The following is a 21,390-nucleotide window of genomic DNA, read 5'->3' as shown; positions in this document are numbered from 1 at the left end:
GAGGTGCCCAAGGCGAGTTACCCAAGGCAATGGCAGCAGTGTAGGCAGGACTCTGGTGAGTCCCAGGTAGGTCTTTGGTCGCAGCAGTGGAGGCATATCTGTTGGGGAGGGTCCCCAAGGCAAGTCCCAGGTAGCCCCAAAATTGAGTCCTGAGCAGCAGCAGTGGAGGTGGGCCTCAGGTTGCAGTAATAGTGGAGGTTGTGGGGAGGGGCCCAATGCGAGTCCCAGGCAGCGGTGTGGAGGCAGGCCTCAGCATTGGAGGCAGGCCTCAGGCAAGTCCCAGGTAGGTCTTTGGTCGCAGCAGTGGAGGCATATCTGTTGGGGAGGGTCCCCAAGGCAAGTCCCAGGCAGCCCCAAAATTGAGTCCCAGGCAGCAGCAGTGGAAGTGGGCCTCTAGCAGCAGCAGCACTGGTGAAGGTCCTGGGAGGGGCCCCAAGGCGAGTCCCAGGCAGCAGCAGTGAGGCAGGCCCCAAGCAGCAACAGCTGAGGTAGGTTCGGGTGGGGTCCAGAGACCAGCAGTGGGAGTGGGCCCCAGGTCAGCAGCAACACTCCCTTGACCTGGGCGAGGCCCAGGCTACAGCTCCAAAAGTAGGCCCTGGACTCAAAGCTCTCACCTCCTTCCTCCGCCTCCTTCTTCTTCTGCCTTCGTCTTTCTTCTTTCTTTCTTTCTTCCTTCCTTCAGCTCTCTCAATGTGGGGCAGCTGGTTCAGGGATAGTCCCCTTCCCCTCTAACGCCTTCAAGGAGGAGAGTCCTTGCACACGTGCACACACTCTCACTGATCCAGCTCTTGAAAGGAGGACGGTCAGTGACAAGCAGTGCCCTTCACATCAAAGGGCAATGCTGTGTGATCAAACAGTGAAGGGGAGGGCAGGGACTAAATCAAAATAGAGTTGGAGGGGGAAATGATGCACTCCACTCCCTGCAGCACCCACCTCTCCCTGAACAACTCCAGGGTGTTGGTGGACACCGCGTGCTCCTTCTCCAAGGACACCCAGGCCCTAACGTAACCGCGGAAGAGGGGCAGGCTGTCGGCCCTAACGACCCCCTCCACGGCTCACTGCATGGACCTGTTTATGGCCAGTTTGGCCAGGCCCAGGAGCAGACCCACGAGGAGGTCTTCAGACCTGCCCTCCCTCCTCCGCACCGGGTGCCTGAAGATCAGAAGCGTGGGACTGAAGTGCGACCAAAAACAGAGGAGAAGGTTTTTCAGAAAATCAAAGAGGGAGTGCAAACGCCCACACCCAACATACACATGGTCCACGGACTCCACAGAAGAAAAAGTTAGGCTGGGAGTCCGTGAACCCCAGATCCCCGAAAGGGGGAGGACTCCCTCGTAGAGAGCCACACTCCTGTTTTTTTTTCTTTCTTTTTTTTTCTTATTAAACCCCACACTACCGCCTGACTGCGGTAGTGCTTATTATTTTTATCCCCAGCACTCATGGTGTGTGTGTGTGCAGCTGTGAGACACAGTGAGAGACAAGGTGTACAAATCTTTATTCAATTTCCACCACCAGGAAAAGTAGGAAAACACCCGAGTGGCCTGTGACAAGCAGTGCCCTTCACATCAAAGGGCAATGCTGTGTGAACAAACAGTGAAGGGGAGGGCAGGGACTAAATCAAAATAGAGTTGGAGGGGGAAATGATGCACTCCACTCCCTGCGGCGCCCACCTCTCCCTGAACAACTCCAGGGTGTTGGTGGACACCGCGTGCTCCTTCTCCAAGGACACCCGGGCCCTAACGTAACCGTGGAAGAGGGGCAGGCAGTCGGCCCTAACGACCCTCTCCACGGCCCGCTGCCTGGACCTGTTTATGGCCAGTTTGGCCAGGCCCAGGAGCAGACCCACGAGGAGGTCTTCAGACCTGCCCTCCCTCCTCCGCACCGAGTGCCCGAAGATCAGAAGCGTGGGACTGAAGTGCAACCAAAAACAGAGGATATTCTATGAGGTCTACCTGGCTGACTTCATTACAATCATTACAGTTTGCATAGTGAGTTACCCAAGATTCCTATGACATATACAATTGTTCTCAAGCATCAGCAGTTCAGTATTCTCATTAGTCTCCCCACATGCATTGCATACAGTTAAATTGTTTCAGTCTCTTAATGGTATGGATTGTTGGCTGTTCATCTGAATGATGTTTAAAAAAACGTTGAATAAAGCACTTGAGAGATTAAAATGATCCAAGGATTTGGGGAAAAGCAGGAACAGACTATTGCGTTGGAAGATCATCCATGATTGCAATGAATGGTGAAGCAGGCTCGCAGGGCTGAATGACCTTTTATCCATGTTTTTATGCTTCTCTCTTCTTTCCATGAGTGTATTGTTCCCATGTCACTCATTGTTTCCACTGCACCCATTGTTGTTCCATTTCTTGTTCAGGTACTGGACCTTTGAAAGTGATGGTTGATCTGTGGTCTGTGCAGATAGTGAATTTACATCTTCCTAATTGGCCACCTGCACCTTGGGAACGGTTTCTCTCGTATGTTATGTGCCTGCAGTTATGGTGGTATATTTGGTCATTCACTTCCACTGCATAGGATCAAGGTAACAACTGCTCTATGCAGGCTCCAAGTCACTACATGGGCTGACTCTCAGTGAAAGCATTGAAGGTTTATACTTTGACTAGCTCTGTAATTTTGGACAACAGCAGAAGTTTGGAAGTCATTTCAAATTGAAAGTTAGCTTTCTGCTGCTTTGCCATGAATGTCTGTTGCTGCTTCTGGCTTCAGTAGCTAGTTTGGTGTTTGAAGAGCAGTTTGGTTGCAGCAGTACAATGGTCTTTGGTCTGGATTACTTTTCATTTCTTCTATAGGTGTGTTTCTCCACTTAAGAGTGCCTTACATGCGTCTATGCTATTTGATTTCTTTATGATTCCTTTGACAATTTTCACTGCTGCCTCAGCCTCTCCATTTGAGTGGAATTGATGTAGAGATGATGTGTGGTGTTGAATTTCCCAATCCTTTATGAATTGACTAAATCCTTCTTCTTGTGAACTGAGAGTCATTGTTGCTCATCATAATGTCTGGAACAGCATAACAACCAAGCATGCTTTCAGGCAATTTGACAATCTTATTGGTAATGATTGAAGTGATCTGGTCTACATCCTAGTACAGGTAGTCTGCAGTGACAAGTTGGAAAACCTCTTTCACCAATTTCATCTATGGTATATCTGAGAAGTCATCTGTCATCAGTGGTTCTGAGAGTAATATGTCCTCCCATCACAAGTGTGGTGCCATCATATAGCCTCAACTTTACCTGCAAGGATTTCATTTGTGATCATCACTTTGAGCCACTTTGCATAGGTCTATGATGTTGTATGACACACTGGTGTCGATCTGACACTTCATGTTGCCTTGATATTCTCTTCATGCAATCATCATTCAAACAGTCACAAACTATTTAATACCCATCAAATTGTTGTGATTAGTCTTTGGCTGATCTCTTTCCAGTGGTCATCTGTACCATCATTTTGAGCTTCCTTCTAACTGTACAACTATTTTGGCTTACACAATGTTTTAGTTGTGACTTCCTTCTTTTTTTTCAGTATCTTGTACCAGGTTCAAGAAGATTCCTGAGTTCCTCTTTTAGTAGTTGTGCTCCTAACCAGCTCTCCAGCAGCTCCACTCTGACACTGTATGAAGTGAGCACCATACAGTTTATGTGGACATCACTAGTTAGATCAGCACATTGACCACCCCCAATTTCCTTTGGGAAGATCATGATGAACTGCCTTCTTGAACCATGCAGGTCTTGGGGTGTAAGTATATCCACAGTTCTGTTAGGAAGGAAGTTTGAGGATTTTAACCCTGCATCACTGAAGGAACTGAAATATAGTTCCAAGTCTTCCAATAGCGATGATATTCCCATGCATCCACCACTCTTGTTCTTCTAAATGGCAGAGATCATGGACTTGGAAGGTGTAATTGAAGAAAGCAAGGTGAGTTCCTGCAGTGCATCTTCTAGATAGCATACACTGCTGCCACTGTGCATCAGTGGTGAAGAATGTGGATGTAAAAGGTGATGAAAGGGTGCCAATCAAGCAAGCTACTTTTGTCCTTTATGGTGTCAAGCTTCTTGGACATTGTTGGAGCTGTATTTGTCCAGGCAAATGAAAGTGTTCCATTACACTCCTGACTTGTGTATTGTAGATGATGGGACAGGCAGTGGGGAAACTGGAGGTGAGATACTTGTTGCAGAATTCCTAGCCCCTCCTGTGGTTGTAGCTACAATATTTATATAGTTAATCTATTACATTTTCTGGTTCATGGTAACTCCCAAGATGTTGATAGTGGAGGAATCAGTGATGATAATACCATTGAACATCAAAGGACAATAGTTAGATTATTGATTGCTGACAATGGCCATTGCCAGGTACTTGTATGGTGCAAGTGTTAATTGCCACTTATCAGTCCAAGTCTGTGCATTGGTCAGGTTTTGCTGTATATGGATCGCTTCGGTCTCTGAGGAATGATGTTGAACCTTATGCATCATCAATGAAGATCCCCAACTTCTGACACTATGATGCAGGGAAGTCAATTGATGAAGCAATTAGGTCTAGGACATGACCTTGTGCAATTCCCGCATTGATGTCCTGAGACTGAGATGATTGATCTCCAACAATCACAATATATTCCTTTTGTGCTTGGTTTGACTCCAACACGACAGAGTTCCCTGAATACTGTTGTCTCATTTTGTGAGGCTACTTAATGACACATTTGATCAAATACTGCCTTGATGTTAAGGGCTGGCACTCTCACCTCACTTCTGGATTTCTGCTCTTTTGCCCATCTTTGGAGCAAGTCTGTAATAAGGCAAGGAAATAAGTGGCCCTGGCAGAACCCAAATTGAACTGTGAGCAGGATTTTGCAAACACTATTTGAATGAACCCTTCCATTACTTGGCTGGTATCTAGAGTAGCCTCAAAGGGCAATACTTGGCTGGCTAAGATTTTCCACATTGTGGATAGGTTCCAATGTTAGCTGTACTGGATTAGATTGGTTAAGGGTGTGGCTAATTCTGGAGCACAAGTCTTCAGTACCATGAATGAAAGGTTGTCAGACTCATGGTCTTTGCAGTATCCAGTGCCTTCAGCTGTTTTCTGATATCATGTAAGTGAGTCAGATGTTTCAAGATTAGTATTTATGATGCTGGGGACCTCAGGTGGACGCCATGATGGATCATCCACTCAGCCCTACTGGCTACTGATGGATGCAAATGCTTCAGTCTGGTCTTTTGCAATTCTAAATGGTCTGTATTCTAAAGACCAGTCGCTGGACCTGAACAGTTAATAATTTTCTCCCCACTGATGTTGCCAAACTTGCTGAGTTTCTCTAGCTGAGTTCTTGTTTGTTTCAGATCTCCAGCATCTGTATTTGTTTGTTTTATTTTGGTCTTTTGCTCTGCTGAGCTGGATATTTGTGAAGCCTCCACCTCCTAACTATGGCAAGCCAGGGAACAATTTGGAACAGTGTTGGTTTTCTATCACACATACCCCCGTCTCAACCTTGTGCTCTGCCTGCATAGGGAATACTTTCTGAAATGCAAAGTATCTCAATGAGTACAAACATTTTAAAAAATCAAAGTTAATTGTTTTAAATTACTGACATTTAAAAATGTAATACAACCAGAAGTAACTTATTCTTTAATGCAGCAGGATAAAACAGTGGAACTATGCCTGACAGCCAACAATTTTGTCAATGTGCCTGAATTATCTTTTTGCGTATGGATGGGTGATGAAGCTCACCATGATTATATTTGGTGACTTATTGTTGTACTGAATAGTAATAGTTTCCATATACTAAAATATTCAAGATCAATATATTATCATTAAATTGTACCAAATTAATTTCAGTACAAATACAAACAAATCTCCAGTCCATCAGTAATGATAAGAAGGAAAGAATTATTTAATGGGCTTAATTCTGCACAGTATGGGAATTACTGGAGTGAAAATAGAGAGCTGTGAAAGTAACATGCCACCATGTAGATGCCCAGCATGAAGAAGGAACTTCTGTTTCTATGGTGCTTTTCACAACTTCATGTCATCCCAAAACACTTTACAGTCAGTGAAGCATTTTGGAGTGTAATGCAAGAAACACACTATCCAATTTAGACCAGGGAAGCTTATACAAACTGCACTGGAGACGAGACAATTTGTTGTCAGTATTGATCGTAGGATATGTATTAAACAGGTTCCAGGAATAGCTCCCTGTTTCTTCAAACCGTGTCGGTGCATGTTACACTGAAATGAGAAGGCCACTGACTTCAGTTTAAAGTATCATTCAAAAGACAAAACCTTCGACAGTCCAAAACCACCTCAATATTGAGCTGGAATGTCAACTTAGACTTTCTGCTCAAGTCTCTAGAGCAGGACTTGATTCATAGACTTCTGTCTCAAGGCAAAAAAACATCACTGAGCCATGGCAGATACCAAATGAAAATTGCTAAATGAGGAATGGATATATTCTGATACTGCTTCTGGCCATTCTATAATTTGGTAAGTTTGTGATTAGAATACGGAGATTCCCCTTTTAAATGTCATTATTACTAGTCTTCCATCTGCCCCAGACAGTTGTTTCTTGAATTTCTTTCTATGTGTAGACATAGGATTCAAAACACTTTCTTCATATCATTTAATACAACTGTAATCAATACGTGGGCTGGCAAGGGGTGGATGTCAAAGTATCCTCCCCTTGGCAAGATGCAGATTGCAACTGGATTCTCTGAACATAATGACTAACACGAGAATGGCCAAAAGTACCATGAGGAATAATCAATGAACCAAAGGCATTGACAAGAGCACTCTGGACAGTGCAACCAATAGCATTACGAGGAATTACATGCAGTGAGAGTGAATGGAGTGGCAGTAAAGCTTTGCCTTGTTCACAATTATGTATCTAGCAACATTATCTTGAAGTCCAGCTTGTGACTCTTCATTCCTCCCAATCCCTTCCTGTGCTTCCTTGGCTTTACTACAACCTTAGAAGGACTTTACCAAAGACTGATATATATTTAAAATTCATCTCTTCCCTCTGGCTTGGTTGACAGAAAGTGCTGGGTAAATGCAAACTCTCTTAATCTTGAGCTGTGAACCTGTGTCCACTGGGATCTGTATTAATGCAGCCCAAACTCATTTTGTTGCAGACTCTAAACAGCCATTAGAGAAACTGGGATCTTGTTCCATCTGCCTGGACTAATTCCCTTGAAGTACTAGGAAACAATGTCTGTAGACCCATGAACAACAGGATATTGGCCTCATTATTTTGCACTATTAAATTTTATAATTTATAAATTTAATATTTATTAAATTGATATCAAAATGAAATTATACATGCAAGGAATGTTATTTTAATATCTAACAGAGCAACGTATTTATAAATCATGTTTCCCATTTAAACTCCTCCAGTTTCTTTATTTGTTCCATTGTTATCTTTGTTTGCCCTACACCATCATCCCTGCTGTTACTTCTGTCATCTTCTATCCCCCAGAGACTAGCTTTCAATTCCACATTGAATGGAAACTCCATCATCAACTCCTCAGTGACTATGGGGCTTGCATTAAGGGAAATTGCTCATTCAGGGTTGCTTATGGTTCCCAAGATCCTTTGTTATATGTACTCCATAGCAGACTGAAGGATATGGCATCTGGAAGGGGAGGCGGGGTGTCACCAAAAGCCACTCCTCTGCCCTACCTACTTTGTGACCCTTTCTTGCATCTTCCTCCTGAGCTATAGGGAGAAGCGGTTTTCCCTGGATTGTTGGAGAAACCTTACAGAGGTTTATAAAATCATGAGTGGCACGGATAAGATAAATAGACAAAATTTTTTCCCTGGGGTGGGAGAATCCGGAACAAGAGGGTATAAGTTTAGGGTGAGAGGGGAAAGATATAAAAGGAGCCTAAGGTGCAGATTTTTCTCACGTAGAGGGTGGTCTGTATATGGAATGAGCTGCCAGTGGAAGTGGTGGAGGCAGGTACAATTACAGCATTTAAAAGGCAGCTGGATGATTACATGACTAGGAAGGGTTTCAAGGGATTTGGGCCAAGTGCTGGCACCTGGGACTAGATTAGGTTAAGGTAGCTGGTCGGCATGGACGAGTTGGACTGAATGGTCTGTTTCCATGCTGTACATCTCTATGACTCTATGCTGTCTTTAGACGTGTTGTTTGGGAATCTAGTGACTACACCAGGCCTCAGTGCATGTCACGCCAGCAGCTGGTACTGCCTCCCCATTGATGCTGCCATTCATTGGACCTGCTGACCTCTGGTTGGAATCCCTCAATGGATGGGACTTCTAATTACCCCCACCCAGGATCTTTTTCCAGGTCAAGGCCTGCCATTGCCCATTTGAGTGTGATGGGCCATTCCCTAAAACAAAAGGTAACAGGCTTTTTGCTGACCTTCTGGCCAACAGGACAAATGGACCTCACCTCCATTAATACTGTCCTCTCTTTCTCTTTCCAGGTCTGCTGGCTATTTCTAGCAATTTCTGTTATTTCAGGTTTCTACTATCCACACTGACTTGTTCATGTGACTTTTCTTCAACTCAATTTTATACTGCTTGCTGCTTTTTATCATTTGCTAAATTCTTCAATGTAGATCTTTTACATATCAGGATGAGTTGGCGTAGATATTAACCTAAAATTTATTAGGTTAGTTGAAATTAAATCAAGTTGTGTGAAATGATAAGGAGAAACATAAGACTTAATAATGATGTAATGATTAGAAAATTCACATTTTTAATGTGTTAGTGTTTGGCTGAACAAATGTCTGTTTCTTTACATCAAGTGTTGAACTCAACAGTAATGGGATGAACTGTAACACTAACAGTGGAAAGCTGAAGTTCTATTTAAACACAATAAACCAGTTAATGTAGAATATTTTTCAGCTGAGTTTATGATTTTCACAATTGTGCTGTGTAAATATCATTCAGTTGATCAAATCACATAAGTGGTGAAAAGTGAGCGCATGCTTAAAATTTTATGTCAAAGCTCATTAAAGAAATAAGCATTTTTCCAAGGAGACTCGAGGAAGCTTAAATGGGTTAATTGATCAAACTGGCACGGAAAACATGACATGCTTATGATATTTACCAGTTGTCAATCTGCTCATTTGCTCGGCCCTGGATAGTAACAAGATTTGATTGTACAGTTTCTTTTTACGGAAAGAGTTTGAAAAAGCTTGTCTCTCAAAATATGTAGCTGAGGGAGGTCAATTAATCAACAATAGGCTGATCACCTGTTCTGGCTTGATCTTCAGCGATGTCTACATAAAACAGTTCATTTATGATCGTAAACATGGTACATGGAAGATTTTGCAAAATTTTTAATTGTGTACTTTGCTTTAATACAGGACATTGGGTACATTCCATTGTTAAACTGCACCAGGTTATTGATATCCAGAGTATATTAATGGACAGACTTGAGGAACAAAGAATTTATATCTAATTCTGATTTTTGTTCCCCTGTGTAAACAGTAGAGCAGCGTTATCTGAAAAATGCTATTGCTTATGAAACTTGAGACAATCAGGTCAATATTATTTGTGACATGATATAAGATATATGTAATATTAATAAATTAAATGCACGATCATTTAAAAATAGGTCACATTCAAGACCAATACAATGACTACCAGAGCCAGATGGACAACTTTAACAGCATTTTGCAGCTTAACCGTTCTGCAAAGCAAGGCTCTTTCATTGACTTTCAAAAGACAATAAGAATCTGTTAACTAGAGCTGATTATCTCTTTCTGATGCTGCCCTCCAATTTATTTAAGAAAAAACATTTCTTCAAGTAATGTCTCTATTTTATCAGAAGTTATATGTTAAAAGACATGGAGGGAAATGAATCAATCCATGTTACACACACTGGCAGCTGTGCTCTGACTCCTGTTTTGCTTCAGTTTTGTCACCTGCCATTCTCAAATTCTATTCAGTCATTTCATAAACCTTTGCTTCATAACTAGCTTGTAATCTTCCCTCTCATGTTAAGCTGGTTTATTCCTTTCAATTGCTTACTTCAACACACCTATAACAAATGTGTTCACCCTACATTATGTCACTGCATTGTCCTAACTTGTGAAATTACACATTTTGATCATTACCAATAGTCTTGCAATGTAATTGGTCACTTGTGCTTCTCAATTGTTTTATGGAAACCAGTTAAACATGTTCTTCAGTTAGTTTCCCTGGTGTCACTGGATTTCTCAGAACAATTTTGGGAACAAGCAAATAGATTGCTGTCCTCTGAAGGGTAACCTTGCTTCCAAAGCACTTCAGAGTGGTCCTGCCGATCTATTTCATCGGTTGTTCATTCTCTTGCTCCTTGGATGCTGCCTGACCTGCTGTGCTTTTATAGCGCCACACTTTTTGACTCTGATCTCCACCATCTGCTGTCCTCACTTTCTCCTTCGCAGCAGTCTAAGGTTAGTTAGAAGCTAATTGTTGCCTGAAGTTTATGTAATTATTTTAACTACATCCTGAAATTTTATCAAACACAATCAAATGAAGTTTATGTACATTGGCAGCTGCTTATAATGCCTTTGGGAAAAAGCAGTAATCAAAATGTAGATTAAAACAAGAATCAAATAATTTGTTTTTAAAAAAAAAGACACTGGTTGCAAGGCATTTTTACTGCAGAGTACATGCATAATTATATCTATAATATATTAGCACTTGTGTATAACACAACCTTTACTATTTGTTGTACTTTAGCCACAATTTTGCAATGGAATCAATATCAGACACAGCAATAACAATTTGGTGTTTGTATAGCACCTTTAATGTATAAGATGTTCAAACAGGCTAATCAGATAAAAACTAACAAAGGCAAAGGAGGCAATACTGTGCACCTGACCAAAAGTTTGGTCATGGAGGTAGTTTTTTTAAAAAAAGAGGTACATCTCAAAAGGAGACAAAGGCTGGGGTTTGAGCTCAGCTGCTAAAAACACAACTGCTTCAACTTACTAGGAAAATGCCCTTGAAGTATTTAATCTCACAGTGAATCAGGTTCAGTTGGGGTTGGACCTCGTGTAGGCAGTCAGCAGCAGTGCATTTATTTTGCAGCATTGAACCTTCTCATCCTGGTCTATATCATGCCAGCCGAAAACCAGTGTAGCGAAAACAGAGAGAAAAGAAATCAATTTGCAAAATTAAATTAGTTCACAAAAAATTATGCGCTAGAGCTGGCAAGGGCAAAATTGGTGAAATAACAGCACAAGCTGCAAACCATTGATTGAAAGTTTATTTAATTAAAAGGAATTTTGTCACCAACTGATGTTGATAGGTTTGCTGGAAATACGGTTGACTTTTGTGATTCTTTTCCTGTATATTATTTCACAGAAAGCCCACAGGTAGAGGCTGACACCTGCTGGATGCCAGACAGGACAGTGGGATTTGAGGAGCGGACAAGTTGTTGGAAGTCTGAAACTTGACAGTGGCCGAGAGCTTAGGAAAGAGGAATTGTCCCACCACCAAGTAAATCCTGTGGTACCCCAATCATATTGACCTCATCAGGATGCTGATTGATTGACTGACTGACCAACCCCTACCGGACAGCATTCTAGTCTCTGACCGGATACAAATCATTTTCTGATTAATAATACATCATAATAATAATTAGGCCAACAAGAAGTCATTAGCCATTGAGAGCAAGTTTACTATTCAGGATAGCTAGGGGCACAGTAAAGGGAGGGGAAAGACTTCTAGTTTAAAGTTCAATTATTTCAATGTACAGAGGCCATGGAAAGGCAGATGAGGTCAGAGCATGGATTGGCTCTGACTGGGATATTTTAGCTATAACTGAAACATGGCTGAGAGAAGGGCAGGACTGGCAGCTCAATATTCCAGGGTACATAAGCTACAGGCGTGACAGAAGTATAAGTGCGCGAGGAGGAGTTGCCCTTTTGATAAGGCAGGACATAAGAGTGCTCAGAGAGGATATTCTTAAGGGGTCATCAAATGAGGGTATTTGGTTAGAACTTAGAAACAAGAAGGGGATAGTCACTTTGTTAGGACTATATTATAGACTCTCAAATAACCATGGGCTCTAGAGGAGCAAATGTGTAGAGGGATTGCAGATACCTGTAGGAATACTAGAAGAGTGTTTTTTGGAGATTTTAATTTTCCCTCAACTGACTGGGCCACCTAGAGTGTAAAAGGCCCAGATAGGGTGGAATTTGTCAAATGTGTCCAAGAAAGTTTCCTAAATCAATATGTAAAGGGCCCTACTTGAGAGAGCACAACACTGGACCTCCTCTCAGGAAATGAGTTCAGGTAAGTGACTGAAGTGTCAGTCAGAGAGCACTTTGGGTCCAGTGACCACAACTCTCTTAGTATTAACATAATTATGAATAAATTAGGACAGGTCCACAGGTTAAGGTGCTCTACTCAACTGGAGCAGGACCAATTTTGGGGCTATTAGGCAGGGTCTAGCAGAGGTCAATTGGGTGAGTCTGTTTGAAGGAAAAGGAATGACTGGAAAATGGGAAGCTTCTAAAAGTGTAATATCAAGAGTCCAAGGCTAATATGTCTCTGTTAGAGTGAAGGGAAAAGCTGGCAGATTTAGGGATCCCTGGCTGATGAGGGATATTGAGGCACTGGTCAGGAAAAAGGCATACTTTGGGTTTAAGCTTTCAGGTTCAAGTGATCCCTAGATGACTATAAAAAGTGTAGGAACATACTTAAGAGGGAAGTCAGAGGATCAAAAAGGTATGAGATGGATTTGGCAGATAAGGTTAAAGATAATCGCAAGAGATCTTATAGCTATATTAAGAATAATAGGGTGGCTAGGAAGAGTATAGGTCTCCTTTAGGATCAACATGGCTATATAGGTGTAGAGCCACAGGAGATGGGGAAGATTTTTAGCAAATATTTCTCCTCCGTGTTTACGGAGGAGAGAATCATGGACGCTAAGGGAAACAAATGGGGATGTTTTGGGCCACATACATATTACCAGAAAGGAGGTTTTGTAGCCTTAAAGCGCATTAAGTTGGATAAATCCCGTAGGCATGATTAACTCCACCCTTGGACAAAGTGGGAGGCTGGGGAGAAATAGCAGGGATCGGGGCAAAGGTTTTTGCTTCAGCTTTAGCCATTGGTGAAGTTCCAGAAGACTGGATTGTGGCTAATTTTAGCAAAGGTAAGCCAGGTAACTACAAACCAGTGAGACAGACGTGAGTGATACAATGCTGGAGATAATACTAAGGGACAGGATCAACCAACACTTGGATAACTAAGGTCTGATTAGGGATAGTCAGCATGGAATTTTGCGTAGGAATTATGTCTGACAAATCTTTTGTGGAGTTTTTCAAAAAGATAACCAAGAGGATATATAAGGGTGGGGCAGTGGACGTTGTTTGTATGGACTTTAGCAAGGTCATTAACAAGGTCCTGTACAAAAGGTTGGTCATGAAGGTTAGGGTCACATGGGATCCAGGGACAGCTAGCTAATTGGATTCGAGACTGCCTCGATCGTAGGAAGCAGAGGGTGATGGTTGAACATAATTTCTTGGACAAGAGGCCTGTCACAGTGGTGTACCTCAGGGGTCAGTGCTGGGACTTTTGTTATTTACATAAATGATTTGAATGTGAATTTACAAGGCATGAGTAGTAAGTTTGCAGATGATAGAAAATTAGGAGGTATCATTGATAGCGAGGAAGGTTATCAAAAATTAGAGGGATCTTGATCAGATGTGGAATCAGATGGGCTGAGGATTGGTAAATGCTATTCAGTACAGACAAGTGTTGCACTTTGGGAAGTCAAAGGTAGAATTTATACAGTAAATAGTAAGGTCCTGAGGAGTGTTGTGGAACAGAGGGACCTAGGAGTACAAGTACATAGTTCTTTGAAAGCAGTGTCATAGGTAGGCAGGGTGGTGAAGGTGGCATTTAGCACGCTGGCCTTCATTGGTCGAGGCATTGAGTAAATGAGTTGGGTCAATAAGTTACAGTTGCCCGAGTCATTGGTGAGGCTATACTTGGAGTATTGTGTACAGTTTTGGTCACTCCATTAAAGGAAAGACACTTAACCTGAAAGAGTGCAAAGACTATTTACGAGGATGTTGCCAGGCCTAGTAGGCCTGAGTTATAGGGAAAGGTTGGCCAGTATATGACTTCATTCCTTGGAATGTAGGGGAATAAGGGGTGAACACTGTGGTGTATAAAATCATGAGGGTCATAGATAGGATGAATGCATATAGCCTTTTTCCCAGGGATAGGAAATTGAAAACCAGAGGGCATAGGTTTATGGTGACAGGGGAAAGATTTAAGGAGGACCTGAGGGCTAACTTCACACTTGAGTGGTGTATATATGGAATGGGCTGCCAGAGAAAGTGGTTGGGGCAGGTACAATAATAACATTTTAAAAACATTTGGATAGGTATATGGATGGAAAGGGTTTAGAGGGATATGGCCTAAATGTGGGCAATTGGAACTGGCTGAGTGGGCACCATGGTTAGCATGGACCAGTTTGGGCTGAGAGGCCTGTTTCCATACTGTATTACTCTATGACACTCATGCCTTGCCAGACACTTCTCAACCCAGCTGGTAAATAACAGAGGCTCTGATCTTCAGTTTCCTCCAGCTTATCTGATGGTAGCTCTGGTTTACTTTAACTGGTTTTGATACTTGAGTCTGTTCAACTGACAATCAGATGCCTTTGATTTGAGAGATTGAACGTAGCGGTGGAGTGTAGTCCTTGAAGTTAAAAGGTGAGACTTGTAACATGGAGATGGACCAGGAATGATGTGGATGACTTGATGGGTAAAACTCTAGAAGATTTTCAATCTGGAAGGTGGAAAACGGGAGGTTAACACACGAGAACTGGAATAGTTAAAGTATGCAGGTATGTGATGAGGGTCTTAGCAGATAAGCTCATTATTTTTCTCTATTGTAAGGAAATCCAGCCCTTGGCTGGGAGCTCAGTCAGCTGGTTAACCATGACGAACTACCGGATTAAGGTCCTCATCTAAACTGCAGGGTGTAGATATCAGGCCTGATCCTCCAGCTAAACACATTGCTGAGCTGTGACAGGTTGAACATCAATGCAGAGGAGTTCTTCGATCAAGACAGGCTGTGTTTCTTGGTGGATTGTAAAGCATGCCTTCTGACCTAGTTTGCAGGTAAACGCCTTCCACATTTGTAGAGAGGGCAAAGGTCAGGAGCAATGGTAAAACAAAACAACTAAAACAGGGCCTGGCCCAGAGCCTGATTTCACTCCAGTCTTCATGCTGAAGCTGTCCAAAGTGGTCCTCTACACTGGAGACACTGCACGAGGTGCAGACGTGGAAACAGCCCGAAAGAATCATCAAATTATTTCTTCCATGCCTAAAACTTATTCTCCCTACAGTAAGCATCAAGAAAACTATGGTTATGGGACAGGGTGTTACGACATCATGCTGAAAGTGGTTAGCAAATTATGCCCCACTGGATCCACAGTGGCAGATAATCTGTCTCTTGGTGCTGAACTTGTTGTATGCATAAGGCAAGTAGCTATTGCCATCAGCCAACTCTCAAAACTCACACGAATTACCATCAGGAGCTGGTTAATGAGGCCTGTGTTCTCAGTGTCTCGTACAACTCTTCATTGGATGCCAAGGTGCATTGGCAACAAAGGACAAAACACAGATGTCGTGGTCCTCTCAAAGGCGAATCTCCCTGGTGTATTGGCACTTGTTGAGCAGAAGCAACTTCCCATGCTCAGGCAAGCTTTGAAGATGGAAGGTAGATGGACACTTGAGGATATTCTGTTTGCTAAGGTGGCTGGAGGCAGATGATCAGTTGGACACCCACAATATTCCACTTCAAAGATGCTTGCAAGTGTTACAAAGGCTTGAAACATTAAGTTCCACAGTTGCAGGACATTAGCTGAGACAGATATACAGCAACATTACTCATATACTGCCATAGAAATCAGTGATCACAGCGATGTTAACAATAACTGCCAACACTAAAATCAACAATCCACAATGACACCTAACAGCTGCTTCAAATCTAGCCCTCGTGAAAGAACTTTCTCTCAGATGGCCTCTTCAACTTCCAGCACAAGTGTACCATGAGCTGCTACCCTCATCCACAACACATTTAATTTGCTGTATGTGCACCATCTTATGTAGATGGGAACATGACTATCAAATCAATGTAATAGTTGATATTGAGAATACTCTGATCTCAGCCACTTTGTGTCTACATTCAGGGACACCACCTTTACTGGAAGTAAATAGTTGCGTATGGTCAGGTGTTGAGTTACTACAAAAGCATCACTCAGTTCCATTCTCTCCCCTTGCAATACCTTTGCCTCCCATTGTGGCAGAAAATGCTCAAGTTAAAATCTAGAATCTAGACCCTGCCTTGAAATAATTCAAGGTGGTATCTGCTTCCAGTACAAAGTCAGATGAACTTGACCAACATCCTCCTGAGGGACACAAGTGAGACATCAGAGTATCAACAGAGGCAGGTACTTTATGCTGAAAATTTAGCACAGCTGAGGTAAATGCACAGATGGGTGAAAACCTCGAGGTTGAGAATGGTGAATGTGCCTGTGGGCAGTGTGAACCTGGTGTCCAGTTCAATGTTCTATTCATCCAGCCAGCCAGGAATTATCACTCAGTCTCAGATGTCACTTGCTCATATTGGGCCGGATGTTATTCACTGCCTGTTTCCAACTCATTTGCAACCTTACAGTGTTTCCACACCCATTCTCCTGCGATGTACGTTGCTTTGACATTTAGCTCCTTATCCATCAGCACCAGGTCTACAATAAAGGATAAAAGATGAAAGCAAATGATCAGATTCAATTTATTCAACTTACCAGTTCTGGCTGTGGCTCAGCACTTTCAGATCACAATCAAAGGGTCATGGGTTCTAATCTCACCCAAGAGATATTAACAAAACCCAGTGCACAATCCTATGGTGTATTGATAGCGCACTGCACTATCAGTTTGACAGTAGTGCAGGAGTGCCATACCATCAGAGGGACCATAGTAGGGAGCACCAGGTCAGCACCGAGGGAGCGCTGCACCGTCAGAGGGTCAGTACCGAGAGACTGCCGCAACGTCAGAGGGGCAGTGCTGAGGGACTGCCGCAGTGTCGGTGGGTCTGTACTGAGACAGTACTTGGCTGTCAGAGGTTTAGTATTTAAGGAATACTGCACCATTGAGTTGCCATCTTTTGATGGATGAGACTTTATATCAAGGCCCACCCATTCTCTTCTCTAGATGTAACAGAACCTTTTATTCCATTTGAAATGAATGTTTTGCATTTCTGTAGTGTCCTTCATAATCCGTGAATGTTCCAAGGCACTTCATGGCCATTTAAGTGTCACTATTGTTATACATGAAATGTAGCAGTGAATTTGCAGATGGGGAACTCCTCCAAATAGCAATGTGATCTATTTTTATGATGGCAGTTGGGGAATCTAAATGAGCCAGGACACAAAGCAGAAATCCACAGCCATTCTCTGAAATAGTGTTTGTGGGTCTTCTATATTCACCTCTGCATATACACATGCTAGAAGATAGTATCTCAAACAATACAGCACTCCAGCAGTTGGGAATCTAACATTTTCAGTTCAAATCCTGGTTTGGAATTTGAACCCAGGGTTTATGAATATCTGATTTGATTAAGGTTATGTAAATTATCTTTTTTTTTAAATTTGCTTGTGGCATGTGGGCTGGTTCGACTAGCAATTATTACCCTGGAGAAAGTGATGGTGAGCTGCCACTGAACTGCTGCAGCCACTGGGGTGCAGGCACACTAACATTGTTAAAGAGCAAGTCCCAAGATTTTGGCCCAGCAACAGAAAATAAATGGTCATATATTTCCAAGTCAAAAAGGTGTATGGCTTGGAGGGAAACTTGCAGCTGGTAGCGTGTTATGTATCTGCTGCCCTTGTCCTTCTAGGTGGTAGAGTATGTGTATTTGGAAGGTGATGTCAAAAGAATCTCGAGTTACTACGGTATGTTTGCTACGATGCAGTATTGAGTACAGACAAATCAAATGGTGAAAGCAAAGAGAAACAATGTACATGGTATGGTCAAATAGATTATCTGCAATTTTGAGTTTTTTGGGGGAGGAGAGGCAGATGGGAGGAGGAGTGACAGACACCGCAGAACATTATTTCAGGTGATTAAAGAAATAGGGTGCAGTGCATGAAAGAGCAAATTATAGATAGAATGGTCTCTTCTCATTTAATGCCTCATGTATCAATTCATCAACCATCATTAAGACAGGAGTTTTAAGTGTTTTGAATAGTATATGCCACAGATTATTAGTAAGACAGTTTGGATTGGTCCTAAAGGGAAGTAAAGATTTTGAGGCTAATGTATCAGAGGAAGCTGGCAAACACTGCTTTTACAATTTGTGAAGTACACTCATTCACAATGTAGGTGCAAAGAATTCAAATTCTTTTCAGTTAAACTCATTAGAAACTGGGAAGATCTGTTTCACAGATTGGAATCATAGCATAATAAGTGACTTCTAGGTCCTTGCAGATTATTTAAACAGCTATGAACAAAGAGCACAGAATTGTTTCTGAAGAAAACATACCCAACCACTGTCACATTCAGACAAGCACTTCAATTAAGATTTCAGATTAAACGGCAAAACACTTGTGTAATAATGCCTTCTGAGTGAATGCAGCGTGGTACTGCAGTTCTTTAAAACATCTCTCTCATCATTCAATCGAGTCTAGAGGAAAAGAAATCCCATTTCCCTCAATGGCTCACATTTAAAGATTTTTAAATTCAACTCCAACTTTAGATGTTGCTTGCTCCTTGCTCATACTCCACAGTTTTTTTTTCATCTCTAACTGTTGTGGATAACTTAAAGGACTGTATAAACCACATCATCTGGTAAGGATAGTCCATGATACAATAGTTAATCACCCATAGGTTCTGGGAAGTCTGAAGACTGATCTTATATTTGATAGCATCCTGACTGAACTGTTCAGTCAGCACTGACTGAGTGAGAAAATCCCAAAAGAGGGATAGGTCAGATAGCAGCCCATGGGAAGAGGAATTAGAGAGTTGCCACTTAAATGGAGTATTCCTCATTGACACTGGAATAATCTTCCCCAAATGTGAAATTTTCATTGTGGATTAACTAGTGGACTTTATCACAAGTCCAGTTTGTAATTAAACTTTAGCACAATATTGTGATTAAGATTTATGAAGTTTAAACTAGGTTAGGAAGGAATCAGAGAAAAGAAACAATGAATTCTATGGGAGACAGAGATTTCATTAACCTTGTTTTCTGTCGCTCTGAAACCCACTTGTATTTTAAATAAAGAATCAGTTTCCCTGATGTAGAATCATCTGATACAGTCAGTCCCTCTGTGAAAACTGACAATTAAAAGTAAATGATAAAAGTGAACTCATTAAAAAAGGTTACCACCAATGCTGTACCACATAGGGTCACGTTGGCATGTGTTCATGTGGTGAGAAGATGGGATACATCAAATGAAAACTGCAATCCTCTTGTCACTTTTGGAGGTGTTTGTGTCATTGTTTCTCCTGAGATGTTGGATCAGACAAGGCTACGTTCGAAGGTGACAGGTAACCAGTGTAAAAGGATTAGGAGCAGGTGGATCCTGATTAGGTTGTAGCTGAACTGTACTTCAGCTGTATTACCCTGCCCTTGCTCCACCTCCTGTGATGCCATTCCTGTCTATCAATTCTAGAAAATAAACTTTCAGGCTTTTGGGAGAGACTGGGAGATGAGGATTATAGATTTGGGGGTGGGGCGGAAGAAAGAGAGAGATTGAGCAAAAAAAAGGGTGGGGTGTTGGAAAAAGGGGTGAGTATTGCTTGCACCCACAACACTCCCTGGAACTGACTGGGACTGGAGATAACTGGGCTCTCTCAAACAGAAATGGTGATGAGCTGTTCACAACAGGAGAATGAATTTGACAAAGTTCATGGTGGATACATTAACTCCAACACAGGAGGACATTAAATCATATTAAAAAAAATCTACACCAAAAATGAAAATCTAAAGCTGGCATTTGGGGTAATGAGGCAGGGTTGAGATGCATGATCTGGATAACGATTGATTAGTTCCATACTTGCAGAAAGATTGTATTAAACCGATTACAATTGAAAACCATTTCTAGAAATTACTTTGCAACAATTATTCAAAAGCTTCAGCTGAGTTGAGCTTTAGTTAATTTGATTTTTACAATCACCAATATTAGATCAGAAATGGTCAGTCATTCAGACATTCTGACTGTATGGACATTAAGATCTCCCTTCTGGGATAATGAAGGTGTTGCTGAAGTGTTTATCTTGCCTCTGTTGCTGACATTTTATGGTGATTATTGATGTCATTTCCAAAGTAGTTTTATCTGCTTTAGATAATCCAGAGATTTAAAGGCAAAAAGCTTAGAAAACAGATGAAGAATCATTTACTGTGACGGAGATGGATTTTACTGAAGAAATGTGATGTCTGGAACAGTATTAATGACACAGGGATTGCGAAGCCCAAGTGTGCACAGACTATGAACTAGGTTTCATGCAGGTCACAATCTTGAGGTTTGTGATGTAATCCATTCCTGCTGGTTCTCTAAGGATCATGTCATACAATGTGTTCAGGAGAGAGGCCGTTCAGCAGACAGAGATTAAAGAGCAAAGTAGCCCCAGCACCCTGGCTTCACCTCTCTATATCCACCCCCTCCAGTCGCAAACACTCTCAGTGATACCTGTCTTAAGGTCTGTCTTTCAAAATTCTGCCTTGAACCCCCGGCTCAAGCTCGTGGTTATACAGATACTGAGGGACTACCACTCTCTTACCTGCATCAGTGCCGTACTCCAGGGTTCCCTTTGTCTGTGAAATCCCAAGGAGCTCAGCAGGATGAAGTGAAGCAGCTTCCAGCGCATGCTCCATTGAACAGCCTGAGAGGAAAAGAGCAAGGATTCAAATAGGTAAGTTTTCGCAAACTAGGACCATGTTATCACAGAGTCCATTCTACAAAACAGGACCAATTCTTTCCTGGGCTTTACAGGGCAGTGACTTCTCCACAGGATTCAGCGTCAAGTCGAACATATACTCTGTAGCTCTTCATGACACACCTCTCATCCCTCTATATCTCAACTTGTTTGCACATCCATTCTCTCTCATGTTTATCCAGCTTTCCATTGAATCCTGCACTCTGCCCGAGGGTCAGGACCAGGAGAGCACTGCACTGTCTGAGGGTCAGGACCGGGGGAGCACTGCACTGCCCAGAGGGTCAGGACCAGGGGACCCCCGCGCTGTCAGAGATGTTGTCTTTTGGATTCTACATTAAACCAAATCCTAGTCAGACCAACCATACGGCCATCAGCTGCTGTTATCCTGGTGCATGTTCACTACGGTAAAATATCCAAATTAAATTTTAAGATTGTGAAACATCTAACAAATG

At 42.2% G+C, this 21,390-nt stretch overlaps 1 protein-coding gene across 1 annotated transcript in view; it reads right to left on the bottom strand.

Moving 5' to 3' along the window:
• Positions 1-10,756: 10,756 nt before the first annotated feature.
• The window catches only part of amdhd2 (amidohydrolase domain containing 2), a 27,926-nt gene continuing 17,292 nt past the window's right edge, over positions 10,757-21,390 (bottom strand). The window contains exons 11-12 of the mRNA XM_060840628.1: positions 20,783-20,884; positions 10,757-16,749 (exon numbers count right to left, since the gene is read on the bottom strand). Coding sequence (XP_060696611.1) covers positions 16,640-16,749; positions 20,783-20,884 — 212 coding nt within the window. The 3' untranslated portion in view covers positions 10,757-16,639. The remainder of the gene's footprint in view (positions 16,750-20,782; positions 20,885-21,390) is intronic.

The sequence above is a fragment of the Hemiscyllium ocellatum genome, chromosome 20 (genome assembly GCF_020745735.1).
Source record: "Hemiscyllium ocellatum isolate sHemOce1 chromosome 20, sHemOce1.pat.X.cur, whole genome shotgun sequence".
Taxonomy (NCBI): Eukaryota; Metazoa; Chordata; class Chondrichthyes; order Orectolobiformes; family Hemiscylliidae; genus Hemiscyllium; species Hemiscyllium ocellatum.
The sequence above is the reverse complement of the archived record's forward strand: the minus strand, read 5'-3'. Positions and strand labels throughout refer to the sequence as shown.